The following is a 14,908-nucleotide window of genomic DNA, read 5'->3' as shown; positions in this document are numbered from 1 at the left end:
TGCAAATTGGTGCAGCCAATATGGAAAGCAGTATGGAGATTTCTTGGGATATTGGGAATGGAACCACCATTTGACCCAGCTATCCATACTCTCCTCGGTCTATACTCAAAGGTCTTAAAAACAGCATACAGCAGGGACACAGCCACATCAATGTTTGTAGCAGCACAATTCACAACAGCTCAACTATGGAACCAAACTAAGTGCCCTTCAATAGATGGATTTAAAAAATGTGGCATATATACACAATGGAATATTACTCAGCAATAAAAGAGAATAAGATCATGGCATTTGCAGGTAAATGGATGGAGTCGGGAAGTTAATGAATGCTAAGTGAATTTAGCCAATCCCAAATAACCAAATGCTGAATGTTTTCTTTGATATAAGGAGGCTGATTCATAGTGGAATAGGGAGAGGGAGCATGGAAGCAACAGACGAACTCTAGATAGGGCAGAAGGGTTGGAGGGGTAGGGAGGGGGCATGGGGTTAGAAACGATGGTGGAATGTGATGATCATTATTATCCAAAGTACATGTATGAAGAAATGAATTGGTGTGAATATACTTTGTATACAACCATAGATATGAAAAAATGTGGTATATATTATGTGATAAGAATTGTAATGCATTCTGCTGTTATATATAAATAAAAAATAATAATAAAATTTTAAAAATGAACTGAATATCAAAATGATTTGATGCATTATTTCAAATTTATGTTTATGTTCTTGTTGGTGCTAGATTATAATATATAACTTAATTTATGTGAATTAAGAAATAAATACATCTGAAGTGGGCATGGTAGTGCATACTTGTAATCCCAGCTCCTCAGGAGGCTGAAGTAGAAAGCCCAGCCTGGGCAATTTAACAAGACTCATTTCAAAATGAAAAATAAAAAGGGCTGGGGATGTAGCTCAGTGGGGTAGAGTGCGCTGGGTTCAATGACCAGTAGAAAGAAGGGAGGGAGGAAGCAATAGAGGGAGGGAGAAAGAGAAGGTAAGCAGGCAGGCGTTTATTGGCTTTGGTACATAAATTTTACTTTTGTGCTAAACAGAAGCCTAACATTTTGCAGTAGTTTGAATATGGGAAAGTGAAATAAGAATTGAGCAATCACATAACATAACATAGACACAGAGAGCTCCAAAGAATCTGTATAGTTTGGTTTCAATAAAACATCATTAATCACATTAAATCACTGTTGTTTATTTTAATTTTATGGGGGTATTTAGTATTTAGTATTTGGTTAAAACATTGTCTCTTTAAAAGCCATACATATAGTTTATATTATTCTCTTTTTTAAAATTTCTTTTTTAGTTATTGATGGACCTTTTGTTTATTTATTTATAAATAATGAAAATAGTTAAATAGCTTAATTTAATATTGGGAATAAAAGGAATGAGTTTTTAAAAAGGAAATTTACATTATTCAATACTAAAAAAATCTGTAAAATATAATATATAACTTTAGGCACAGAATCATAGATTATAATACTTATTCTAGATAAAAATAATATGGTTCCAAGAATAGGAAACATAATTCTGAACCTTTTGTGGTATAACATTACATTTTACACATGTATTATTCCTATTACAATAGGATGAAATACTATGAAGGAACATTATCTTAATCGTTTTCATAATTATGATCATTAGGAAAGTTAAAGAAAAATACATACTTTAGCAGGATATTTAAATAACTTCACGAATCCCAAATCATCGCCTGTAGCTAGGACCATTCTGTCACTGGTGAGGCAAGAGGCAGTTACATCTGTGACTTCTCCAATTACTGGCCAAATTCCCTCACAGCATAGACCAAGCACACTTGTCCATGATGCCCAACTAATTTTTTCTACCTAAAAAGAGAAAATTACTGTGTAATATCTAAATTGACAACCAAAATCTGAACATTCATCTTTGTTATTACATGTCACAAGTGAAATTAAATATTAATAGAAAAACAAATCATTAGTTGGCATGGTTTTATAGATTCTCACAGTCTACTAGTTCTTGCAGAAAAAATTTAATATAATATTATTCAGGAAGTCCTCATTATATATTTAGTATGTGTTCTTTTTTAAAAAACATTTATTTTTAAGTTTTAGGTGGATACAATATCTGTATTTTACATTTATGTGGTACTGAGGTTCAAAACCAGTGCCCCAGTGGTAGGCGAGCACTCTACCACTGAGCCACAACTCCAGCCCCATATATGTTCTTGATTGGGCTTTTTTTTTTTTCTCCTCTTTTATTCCCCACCCCTATCCCTTGTTCAGAAGACTCCACGGACTCTTTTTTTTTTTTTTTTAATTGGTTGTTCAAAACATTACAAAGCTCTTGACATATCATATTTCATACATTTGATTCAAGTGGGTTTTGAACTCCCAATTTTACCCCAAATACAGATTGCAGAATCACGTCGGTTACACATCTGCATTTTTACATAATGCCCTATTAGTAACTGTTGTATTCTGCTACCTTTCCTATCCTCTACTATCTCCCCTCCCCTCCCCTCCCATCTTCTCTCTCTCTACCCCATCTACTGTAATTCATTTCTCTCCTTGTTTATTTTCCCATTCCCCTCACAACCTCTTATATGTAATTTTGTATAACAATGAGGATCTCCCTCCATTACCATGCAATTTCCCTTTTCTCTCCCTTTGCCTCCCACCTCATGTCTCTGTTTAATGTTAATCTTTTCTTCCTGCTCTTCCTCCCTGCTTTGTTCTTAGTTGCTCTCATTATATCAAAGAAGACATTTGGTATTTGTTTTTTAGGGATTGGCTAGCTTCACTAAGCATAATCTGCTCTAGTGCCATCCATTTCCTTGCAAATTCCATGATTTTGTCATTTTTTAGTGCTGTATAATACTCCATTGTGTATAAATGCCACATTTTTTTTTATCCATTCATATATTGAAGGGCATCTGGGTTGGTTCCACAGTCTAGCGATTGTGAATTGTGCTGCTATGAACATCGATGTAGCAGTATCCCTGTAGTATGCTCTTTTAAGGGAATAGTCCGAGAAGGGCAATAGCTGGGTCAAATGGTGGTTCCATTCCCAGCTTTCCCAGGAATCTCCATACTGCTTTCCAAATTGGCTGCACCAGTTTGCAGTCCCACCAGCAATTTACAAGAGTAGCCTTTTCCCCACATCCTCTCCAGCACTTCTTGTTGTTTGGCTTCATAATGGCTGCAAATCTTACTGGAGTGAGATGGTATCTTAGGGTGGTTTTGATTTGCATTTCTCTGACTGCTAGTGATGGTGAGCATTTTTTCATGTACTTGTTGATTGATTGTATGTCCTCCTCTGAGAAGTGTCTGTTCAGGTCTTTGGCCCATTTGTTGATTGGGTTATTTGTTTTCTTATTGTTTAATTTTTTGAGTTCTTTGTATACTCTGGATATTAGGGCTCTATCTGAAGTGTGAGGAGTAAAAATTTGTTCCCAGGATGTAGGCTCCCTATTTACCTCTCTTATTGTTTCTCTTGCTGAGAAAAAACTTTTCAGTTTAAGTAAGTCCCATTTGTTGATTCTTGTTATTAACTTTTGTGCTATGGGTGTCCTATTAAGGAATTTGGAGCCCGACCCCACAATATGTAGATCGGAGCCAACTTTTTCTTCTATCAGACATAGAGTCTCTGATTTGATATCTAGCTCCTTGATCCACTTTGAGTTAACTTTTGTGCATGGCGAGAGGAGGGGATTCAGTTTCATTTTGTTGCATATGGATTTCCAGTTTTCCCGACACCATTTGTTGAAGATGCTATCCTTCCTCCATTGCATGCTTTTAGCTCCTTTATCAAATATAAGATAGTTGTAGCTTTGTGGATTAGTCTCTGTGTCCTCTATTCTGTACCATTGGTCCACCCGCCTGTTTTGGTACCAGTACCATGCTATTTTTGTTACTATTGCTCTGTAATATAGTTTTAAATCCAGTATCGCTATACCACCTGATTCACACTTCCTGCTTAGAATTGCTTTTGCTATTCTGCGTCTTTTATTTTTTCATATGAATTTCATGATTGCTTTATCTATTTCTACAAGAAATGCCATTGGGATTTTGATTGGCATTGCATTAAACCTATAGAGAACTTTTGGTAATATCGCCATTTTGATGATGTTAGTTCTGCCTATCCATGAACAGGGTAAAGTTTTCCATCTTCTAAGATCTTCTTCTACTTCTCTTTTTAGGGTTTTGTAGTTTTCATTGTATAAATCCTTCACCTCTTTTGTTAGGTTGATTCCCAAGTATTTTATTTTTTTTGAGGATATTGTGAATGGAGTGTTTTTCCTCATTTCCGTTTCAGAAGTTTTGTCGCTGATATACAGAAATGCCTTTGATTTATGCGTGTTGATTTTATATCCTGCCACTTTGCAGAATTCATTTATTAGTTCTAGTAGTTTTTTTGTGGACCCTTTTGGGTCTTCTAGGTATAGAATCATGTCTTCTGCAAATAGTGATAATTTAAGTTCTTCCTTTCCTATTTTTATGCCTTTAATTTCTTTCGTCTGTCTAATTGCTCTGGCCAGTGTTTCGAGAACTATATTGAATAGAAGTGGTGATAGAGGGCATTCCTGTCTTGTTCCAGATTTTAGGGGGAATGCCTTCAATTTTTCACCATTGAGAATGATGCTAGCCTGAGGCTTAGCATAGACAGCTTTTAGTATGTCGAGGTAAGTTCCTGTTATTCCTAGTTTTTCTAATGTTTTGAACATAAAGGGATGCTGTACTTTGTCGAATGCTTTTTCTGCATCTATCGAGATGATCATATGGTTCTTATCTTTAAGTCTATTGATGTGGTGAATAACATTTATTGATTTCCGTATATTGAACCATCCTTGCATCCCAGGGATGAATCCTACTTGATCATGGTGCACAATTTTTTTGATGTGCCTTTGTATCCGATTCGCCAGAATTTTATTGAGGATTTTTGCATCTAGGTTCATCAGAGATATTAGTCTGTAGTTTCTTTCTTTGAGGTGTCTTTGTCTGGTTTCGGAATCAGGGTGATGTTGGCCTCATAGAATGAATTTGGCAGAGCTCCCTCTTTTTCTATTTCCTGAAATAGCTTGAAAAGTATTGGTATTAATTCTTCCTTAAAGGTTTTGTAAAACTCCGCTGTATACCCATCGGGTCCTGGGCTTTTCTTGGTTGGAAGTCTTTTGATTGCTTCTTCTATTTCATCTATTGATATTGGTCTGTTTAAGTTGTGAGTATACTCCTGACTCAGTCTGGGCAAATCATATGACTTAAGGAATTTATCGATGTCTTCACTATCTTCTATTTTATTGGAATATACGTTTTCAAAATAATTTCTAATTGTCTTCTGTATTTCTGTAGCGTCTGTTGTGATATTGCCTTTTTCATCCCGTATGTTAGTAATTTGAGTTCTCTCTCTTCTTCTCTTCGTTAGCATGGCTAAGGGTCTGTCGATCTTATTTATTTTTTCAAAGAACCAACTTTTAGTTTTGTTAATTTTTTCAATAGTTTCTTTTGTTTCAATTTTGTTGATTTCCGCTCTGATTTTAATTATTTCTTGCCTTCTGCTACATTTGCTGTTGTTTTGCTCTTCCTTTTCTAGGGCTTTGAGATGAAGTGTGAGCTCATTTATTTGTTGGTTTTTCCTTTTTTTGAGGAATGACCTCCAGGCGATGAATTTCCCTCTTAAAACTGCTTTCATTGTGTCCCATAGATTCCGATATGTTGTGTCTGTATTTTCATTTATCTCTAAGAATTTTTTGATTTCCTCCTTTATGTCTTCTGTAACCCATTGATCATTCAGTAACATATTGTTCATTTTCCATGTGATGTAGGATTTTTCCTTCCTTCTTTTATCATTGATTTCCAGTTTCATTCCATTATGATCAGATAAAATGCATGGGATTATCTCCACCCCTGTATATTTACTGAGGGTTGCCCTATGGCATAATATATGGTCTATTTTTGAGAAGGATCCATGTGCTGCTGAGAAAAAAGTATATCCACTTGATGATGGTTGGTATATTCTATATATGTCAGTTAAGTCTAGGTTGTTGATTGTGATATTGAGTTCTATAGTTTCTTTATTCAACTTTTGTTTGGAGGATCTGTCCAATGGTGAGAGAGGTGTGTTGAAGTCACCCATAATTATTGTGTTGTGGTCTATTTGATTCTTGAACTTGAGGAGAATTTGTTTTATGAACGTCGCAGCACCATTATTTGGTGCATAAATATTGATAATTGTTATGTCTTGTTGGTGAATGGTTCCTTTTAACAGTATATAATGTCCTTCCTTATCCCTTTTGATTAACTTAGTCTTGAAGTCGATTTTATTCGATATGAGGATGGCCACCCCTGCTTGCTTACGAGGACCGTGTGTGTGGTATATTTTTTCCCAACCTTTCACCTTCAGCCTGTGTATGTCTTTTCCAATCCGATGTGTCTCCTGGAGGCAGCATATTGTTGGATTTGTTTTTTTAATCCATGTTACCAGCCTATGTCGCTTTATTGGAGAGTTTAAGCCCTTAACGTTTAAAGTTACTATTGATATATGGTTTGTACTTCCAGCCATGTTTGATTATTTATCTTCTTTTTTTTTAAAATTTAATTTAGTTTGTTTCTCCATGGTTAGCTTTCCCCCCCCCCCCCCCCCCCGCCCTCTGTTTTTATAGAGGCACTTCCCACTGATGGTTTTGGTTATTGTTTTTCATTTCTTCCTCGTGTAGTGTTTTGCTTAAGATGCTTTGCAATGCTGGTTTTCTGGCTGCAAATTCTTTTAGCTTTTGTTTATCATGAAAGATTTTTATTTCGTTGTCGTACCTGAAGCTTAATTTTGCTGGATACAGAATTCTTGGTTGGCATCCATTGTCTTTCAGTGTTTGAAATACGTTGTTCCAGGATCTTCTCGCTTTCAGCGTCTGTGATGAAAAATCCGTTGTTAACCTTATTGGTTTACCCCTGAATGTAATCTGCCTCCTTTCTCTTGTAGCTTTTAATATTTTCTCTTTGTTCTGTATATTGGATATCTTCATAACAATGTGTCTTGGCGTTGGTCTACTGAGATTTTGTGTGCTCGGTGTCCTGTATGCATCTAAAATTTGTATATCCGTTTCCTTTTTTATTTCTGGAAAGTTTTCTGTAATTATTTCATTCAGCAGGCTACTCATTCCCTTGGTTTGAATCTCTGTACCTTCTTCTATCCCGATGACTCGTAGGTTTGGTTTTTTTATGTTATCCCATATCTCTTGGATGTTTCTCTCGTGATTTTTAACCAGCCTTTCTGAGTTGGCTAGGCTCTTTTCAAGATGATATATTTTGTCTTCATTATCTGACGTTCTGGCTTCTACTTGCTCCACTCTGTTAGTGATACTCTCAATTGAGTTTTTAATTTGGTTTATCGTTTCCTTCATTTCTAGAATTATTGTTTGATTTTTTTTTATAATCTCTATCTCCTGATAAAGATGCTTAACTTTTTCTTTTATCTGCTTATGTAATTCATTTTCAAAGTGTTCTTTCACTGTTTGGATTTGCTGTCTCGTATCCTCTTTAAGGTTCCATTCCATCTGTCTAAGGCATTCCTTGAGTTCTTTATATGACCATTTTTCTGCTGACTCTAGGTCCTCCTGAATATTTAGGCTGTCCTTCATTGTTTGTACCCCTTTTCTTCCTTGCTTTTTTATGCTGCTCATGTTACTTCTTGTTCTGTTTGACTGCTGAGTTACTGTTTACTCTTATAAATTTATTTGATGCTTGGGAGGAAAGATATTAGAAGGGAAGGGAAGAAGTTATTAAAGAGAATGAGAGTAGGCAGGTAGAATTCAAGGAAGGGGGAATAAGAAAATTGAAAAGAAATGAAAAGACAAAAGAAACAAAAACAAAACACACACAAAAAAGTTAGAAAATAAAGAAAGAAAAGAAAAAAAGTTTTTTTTACAAAACTAATAATGATAATAAAAATAATGAAAATTAAAATTAAAAAAATTATAATAAAAATTAAAAAATTAAAAAAAATTAGAAACTTTTAAAAAAGTTAAAGAACAACAAAAAAAAATTGAAAATGAAAGAAAAAAATAGAAAAAGAAAAAAAATGATAATAATAATAATAATAAATGCAGTCATAGAGTTCGATTAATTTCTCTTCCAGTAGGTGGAGCTGTGCCCACTGGGTCAAGCTTCTCCTCTCACTAAGTGGGAACCAATCACTGTGTAGCAGCTCTTCCTCACAGACTGGGCGGGTCTCCAATCCTGAGTGCCTAGGGCCTTCTCTTGTGTTTCCTCAAGCCAGGCCGCGCTCACCTGTGACGCTCACCACAATACTGGCTACACGCCATGTCTGCTGCTCCTGGGAGCCCTGTTGCGCTGGTTTCAATGCAGTTATCTCCTCCGCCCGTGACGTCAGTTCTCTGCCAAGGTGGTATCACATGTAAATGGTGACCGTTCGTTCCCTTTGCCGGGTGACCAATGCAACGGGTGGGTCCTGACTGTCTCTCCCAATCCCCGTTTCAGTCCTGTGGCCACTGCCTATGAAGGCTCGGTTGGTTTTTACCTCTGAAAGTTCCTAAGGGCCAACCAGTTATTTCAGCGGGATCGTTAGTGCTGAGTCACGAGAAGCAGGCGAACCAGAGCTTGAATGCAGCCGATCTGGGCTCAGTGTGTGAGTTCTGAGGGGCCCAGACTGTACACCCCAGATCCACGTCAGCTCAGCATTGCCTAGTGATCCTGAGCAAACAGCATTTATACAGTTTACAGCTCCCTATGCCCGCGCAGTTGAAGAGGTCAGAGACTTGATCTCTCCCCGCCCACTGCCATGTTAGATCTCCTCAATGATATTCATGTTGCCCTTACAGCTTCCTGGCATAAGCAGGTTCTTGGGATTATACAAACTGCTGCTTCTGTTTCCAGTCCAGATTTCTAGAAATTAAACCCTGCCGCCGTCGCCTCTTCCCCCGGGCCACGCTCAGGGGCGCCCTGCTCGTCCGCGACCGTAGCTGCGCCGCCGACCGGTGCCCAGCCCCCGGGGCCCAAGCGGCTGCCACCGTGGCTCTCCGGCTCCCTCCTCTGAAGCACGGGTCCCCTCGCAGGGGCATGCAGAACGACCCCAGAGCAGGCTCTGCCCGAGGGTGCAGCGGCGAACAGGCGACCCAGGCGCTCAAGGCTGCGGTCCAGCCTTTGGAGGACAGGGCTCGGCACGCAGCCCAGCTCCAACCTCTAGGTGCGGCTGCCGGAAAATGTAGCCACAGCCATCAAGACAGCCGGCAGAAAGCAAATGGCAGCTCCCGCGGAGTGGATTTTCGGCACAGAAACCGCAGCCCAGCCAACGATCCCAATCCACAAACAATCCCTGTATAAAAAATATTCAAAAAAAAAAAAAAAAAGGCGGGGCGCACTGAGCTTTCTTTGCCTAGGGTACTTACAATCCACTGCTGATTACACATTCACCTTTTCTGCCCGGAGCGAAGCAAAAGAGGAAGCAGATGGGAGCAAAGCGCCCGCGGCTCTGGGCGGCAAAGCGTCCGGGAGCCAAGCGTCTCTTTTTCGATCTCTTTGTTCTTCCTGCTGCTTGGCAAAGTGGTCTGCTACAGATTAACGGTGAAAGGAGCTCTTACACGCTGTACGAAATCTCGATTAAAGCCGCTGCTCTGAGCACCATGCTCAGGACTTCAGCAACCCCCGTGAGCAGCGGCCATCTTCCTTGATTGGGCTTTTTATTGTTTTTTGCTGTGTTGGGTATCAACCCCAGAGCCTCACACATGCTAGGTAAACACTCTACAACTGAGCTACATCCCCAGCCCTCACTGTGTGTTCAAGATGCTGAGCATACAGTGATAGTGAATAATCGAGGAACAGCCAGGCACAGTGGTGCAGTAATTCCAGGTACTCAGGAGGTTCACTAGTTTGAGGCCCACTTGGGCAACTCAAGGAGACCCTATCTCAAAGTAAAATATATAAAGACACATAGAGGTCTAGGGATTTAACTCAGTGGTAGGATGCTCCTGTATTTATCCTTACTGGCAAAAAAAAAAAAAAAAAAGGAATAATCAAGAAACATAACAGTTCATGTCTAAATTTCTATTATGCATTATGTTTTTCAACTGGTACAATCTTTTTTTTTTAATTTTAATTTTTTGTTTTAATTAGTTACACACAACAGTACAATGACCTTGACATATCATTTGAATCAGATGGGATATAATTTCTCATTTTTCTGAGTGTACAGGTTGCAGAATCATATTGGTCATGCAGTCACATATATTAATAATAATGTCTGTTTTATTCTACTATCCTTCTTATCCCCCCAACCCCTCCCCTCCCCTCCCATCACTTCTCTCTATTTAATCTAAGGAAATGCTGTTCTTTTTTTTTTCTTTTTTTCTCACATCTTCATACATGTGTTTTGTATAAAGATGAGGGTCTCCTTCCACCTTCCATGCAATTCCCCTTCTCCCTTCCTTTCCCTCCCACCCCTCTTCCCTATGTAGAGGTAATCTTCTTCCACTGCTCTTCCTCCTTACCCCATTTTGAGTCACCCCCCCTTACATTAGAGAAGACATTCAGCATTTGTTTTTTTGGGATTGGCTAACTTCACTTAGCATAATCTGCTCTAATGCCATCCATTTCCCTGCAAATGCCATGATCTTATTATTTTTTAGTGCTGAGTAATATTCCATTGTGTATATATGCCACATTTTTTTTATCCATTCATCCACTGAAGGGCATCTAGGTTGGCTCCACAGTCTAGCTATTGTGAATTGTGCTGCTCACGTTTCTTTCCAGCTCTGTGTGACTGTTGTGTTAATATTTTCCCCCTATAAATCTATATTGCTCTTGTATAGTTCTAAAATCTCTATTTTGTGGAGAAAAACAATGTTAACAGTTCCCAATAATACATCATCTATGAGCAAGTTTTCATTATTAATACATTTATAGTTAGACTCTATGTCTACAGATGTTGACTTCAATTATTATTTAGAATATAGTCATTAGTTTCATAAAAGGCATACTATTTCTGGTGGTGTATAGAGAACTCAGGGTCAGGGATAGGATGCTATGTTAAGGGGGAAAGGAGTGAAGGTATGGGATTAATCTAATTTAGCAACTTTGGAGTAGAACTCTAATGAATAGACAGGGGTAATTTATGGAAGAATGTATAAATTCAAACTCCTTATCTGTATTTAGAAAATTATCCTACGTATAAATAGTAAAAGTTAGGAGGTTGTAAGTGGGATAGAGGGAGGAAGAAAAAAATAACAAGGAAAGAAAGAAAGAGAGAGAGAGAAAATAAAGGGGGGGGTGAGGTGGGGCCTATGCAATTCCTCTATATTATACTATTCTGGTGATTCAGTTCTTAAAGTCCAATTTCATGCAAAGTTCTAGGTTTCACATATGTTGAGGTTGTGAGGACCAGAGGGGGAAGGGTAGAGGAGAATGGATGAGAAGAGCGAGAAAAGAAAAGAAAGAAAGAAAAAAAAAGTCTACGGCCATACCACCCTGAACGCGCCCAATCTGTCTGGTACAATCTTTTAAAATTTTTTTCCTTTTTTTTTTTTTGTGTGTGTGTGGTGCCATGTGCATGTGAGGTAAGAACTCTACCAACTGAGCTATTTCCCAAGCCCATACATTTTTCTTTTTTAAAGCCACTTTTATATTAAATTTACTGAGCATGTTTTCCTAGGCCATGTCTAAAACACCCAAAACAAAACAAACAAAAAATCCAATATTGTCAGGCAAAAAAGTAAAGACACTTAATTTTTTTTTAAAAAAAGAGAAATCTACTAATAAGCATCATAGGCATATGGGTTCCAAAGATGTGGCAGATGTACAGTACTTCAAATCAGATGGTATGTCCCTTACTAGTGACTAGTGGGTACCTCTTTTCCTTTGAGGAAAGTGATTCTAGCATAGCTAGAATACCAGCTTTATTCTTCTACTTAAAACAGTATCTGTTCCTTTACCTATCTTAGGTGTTTCATAGTTATACGCATTCTAGCCAAATAAAATAAACACACCCCAAGAATATCATTCAAATAATGTGAGAATGAACTTCACAGTAACTAAATGATGAAAAGTAGGCATAAGTTTTCCAACCACTTTTACTCATATGAACACCACTACAAGCACCAGTGTCCTCCTACCTCCACATTGGGGATGGTTTGTTTTTTCCCTCTGGGAGCTTCAAAGAATAACTGTTCTTTAGCACCAGTGTTGACCTGTAAAAGCTTTCCTTAAAAAAATAAAAAATATATAGAACATACTTATATCATATAAATACTTACATCATTAGTATAATGTTTCAATTTTATGGGAAAAAATAAGCTTAAGTATAAAAAATCATTTTCCTCTCCAAATCAAAATATTTTAAGATATTGTATTTTCTTAATCTCCATATAATTAAATTTATAAACAGCTTAATTTTTTATTTATGCAAATACATAGAAGCTATTTGTTTTTAGGCATATTGAAAAAATCTTAGAAACAAATGTTGAAATTTTTTTAAATGCATGCAAGTATTTTGTTTAGCAATACCTAAGAGAATCCTTAATTTAAAATATTAAAGTTGAAAATATAAAAATATAACCCTTAAAGGTAGCATTTAAAATATTTAACATTTATTTTAACTTATCAAACACTGTCATAAAATACAAAGATACTCATTAAATTATGCTATATAATTATGGTTATTTTTAGGAAATGCATATTAACTAATAGGAAAAGGAGGTTAAAATACTCATTAACATTTATATTTCCAAATTTGAAGTTTGTCAAACTTATCAGATAATAACTAGTACATTACCTAACTAAAAATCTTTATGTACAATATATTTATATTATTCCACAAACTAAACAACTTATTACTGTACTGTCATTTGAATGACATAAGGTAAAGTACTAAGAAAGTTACAGCATTCCCTTTTAGATATAAAATAAAGTAGTGGAAAATAATTTTGAGAATACAGTTTATTTTTCACAAGGTTTTTGATTCTAACAAGATCCAAACAAATCATGTTTAGCTACACTAAATCAAATTTTAGTGTAATAAAATTTATTTATAAATCAAACTTTTATTAAATATTAAACTGTTTGAAGTCTTACCTCTAATATCCCAATCAATATGGGTTATGCAACTTGTAGCTCCTTTGCATATTCCCACTCGTTTACTACTCATTACATTATATATATCTATAAAGCTGTCATGGGATGCCACAGCCAGATATTTCCCAGATCCTACAACAGAAACATATTTTGGCATTTTCTACTTGTGGAAATGTTTTTACACTCTGCAACTAGAGTTAATTTTCTTAATATCTTTTTGGAGAAATCTTAGGTGCTTCATAAGTTACCTAGTATTGAACAGATGTATTAAATGATAAATGATTACATTTTCAAGTACATTAATAACTAACAAGGGGCTGGGGCTGTAGGTCACTGGTGGAGTGCCTGCCTTGCATGTGTGAAGCACTGGGGTTGATCCTCAGCAAGACATAAAAATAAATAAATAAAATAAAGGTATTGTGTCCATCTACAATTTTAAAAAAATAACATAATAAAGTAAATTTTAGTGAAACAAATTAGTTCAGTGGAGAGCAAACTGTCAAAATTATATATGATGTAATTTTGGTATGTTTTCATGACCAAAAAAACTCTTTAAATTTAGAAAAAAAAGATCTAGACCAACATAAGTAAATTTTGCTTAATATTGTATTGTATTATAATATATTATAGTAGGTTTTTTAAAAAACTGTATTATAGTAGGTTTTTTTAAAAAATGTTGTTAGTTATAGATGGACACAATATCTTTATTTATTTTTATGTGATGCTGAGGATCGAACCCAGTGTCTAATAGTGTGAGGCAGGAGCCCTACCATAGAGCTATAGCCCCAGCCCTATAATAGGTTTGTAATAAATAATGACTGCAAGAAAACTGGTATGTATGAGTAAAATTAATGCATTTTCTTCCTTGTGGTGCTGGGGATTAAACCCAGGGTCTCTCACATGCTACGCTACATCCCCAGCACAAAGTAATACAATTTTAAAAGCACTAAGAATATCAAGAATGTCATGAAAACAGTCAAGCTCTTTTTATGTTACAAATGAGAAAGGTGAAGTTCAGAGTAGTGTCCTGGCCCAAGTCATATGGAAAATTTAGTAATAAGAATTAGCACTAAGCAAGATATTTGCATAATCAAATACAGGGCTTTTATTTCTTACTGCTCCTTCTAGTCAAAAAAGTAAAATTCCAAAATAAAACAAGCTAATATAAACCACACATTGATACATTTACTCATATTCAGACCAAAGTTAATAATCAAATAAATGCAATCTTACCAGGTGAAAATCTAATATCTGAAATAATATCTTTTCTGTGGTGAAAAGACACAAGATCCTCTAGAGTATCTGCATTTGCCATTAAGAAACTTCCATCATTGAGACCTACAGCTAAAGCTTTTCCATCAGGAGAAAAACAGCAACATCTTCCACCTGGTAAAGGAAGAAAAGAGTATGTATTAGGAAATTTTCTTTTTTAAAAAATACATGCTTGAAGGACCTTTAATTTCAAAGAAGATGCCTATATTTATTATGGCTTCAAATCAACATAAAAAAGGAGTCAAGAGATGCAGATGAAGTTTTCTATGAAAATTCCAGTAAGAAATTCTAAAAAAAAAAAAATTAAACTCATTTCTAAATGTAACCAAACTGAGTACTGATATTTGTCTTAAAAGAAATTAAGCTGAAAAAAAAAGTTGAGATTGCCTGTCTGAGCCAAGTGCTGGGAGGGGTTACAGGAAGGTGTCATCCTCCTTTCCTAGTCCCCCAGGCACTATGTTTTCAGACAAGGTCTGGCTTGATCTCCCCCCCATAAGCAAATGGCCAGCAAACTCCAGGGAATCCAGGCATGGTTGCTTCTTCCCTGCAGCCTTGGCTAACAAGGCAGAGCAGTG

General features: G+C 36.4%; 1 protein-coding gene across 1 annotated transcript in view; it reads right to left on the bottom strand.

The window, feature by feature from the left end:
- Positions 1 to 14,908, bottom strand: part of Eml5 (EMAP like 5) — a 182,690-nt gene that overhangs the window by 39,748 nt on the left and 128,034 nt on the right. Inside the window, exons 22-25 of the mRNA XM_071607616.1 lie at positions 14,295 to 14,447; positions 13,062 to 13,193; positions 12,104 to 12,192; positions 1,671 to 1,847 (exon numbers count right to left, since the gene is read on the bottom strand). Coding sequence (XP_071463717.1) covers positions 1,671 to 1,847; positions 12,104 to 12,192; positions 13,062 to 13,193; positions 14,295 to 14,447 — 551 coding nt within the window. The remainder of the gene's footprint in view (positions 1 to 1,670; positions 1,848 to 12,103; positions 12,193 to 13,061; positions 13,194 to 14,294; positions 14,448 to 14,908) is intronic.

Source organism: Marmota flaviventris, chromosome 2, assembly GCF_047511675.1.
Source record: "Marmota flaviventris isolate mMarFla1 chromosome 2, mMarFla1.hap1, whole genome shotgun sequence".
NCBI lineage: Eukaryota > Metazoa > Chordata > Mammalia > Rodentia > Sciuridae > Marmota > Marmota flaviventris.
Note: the sequence above shows the minus strand (reverse complement) of the source record. Positions and strands in the feature narration are given on the sequence as shown.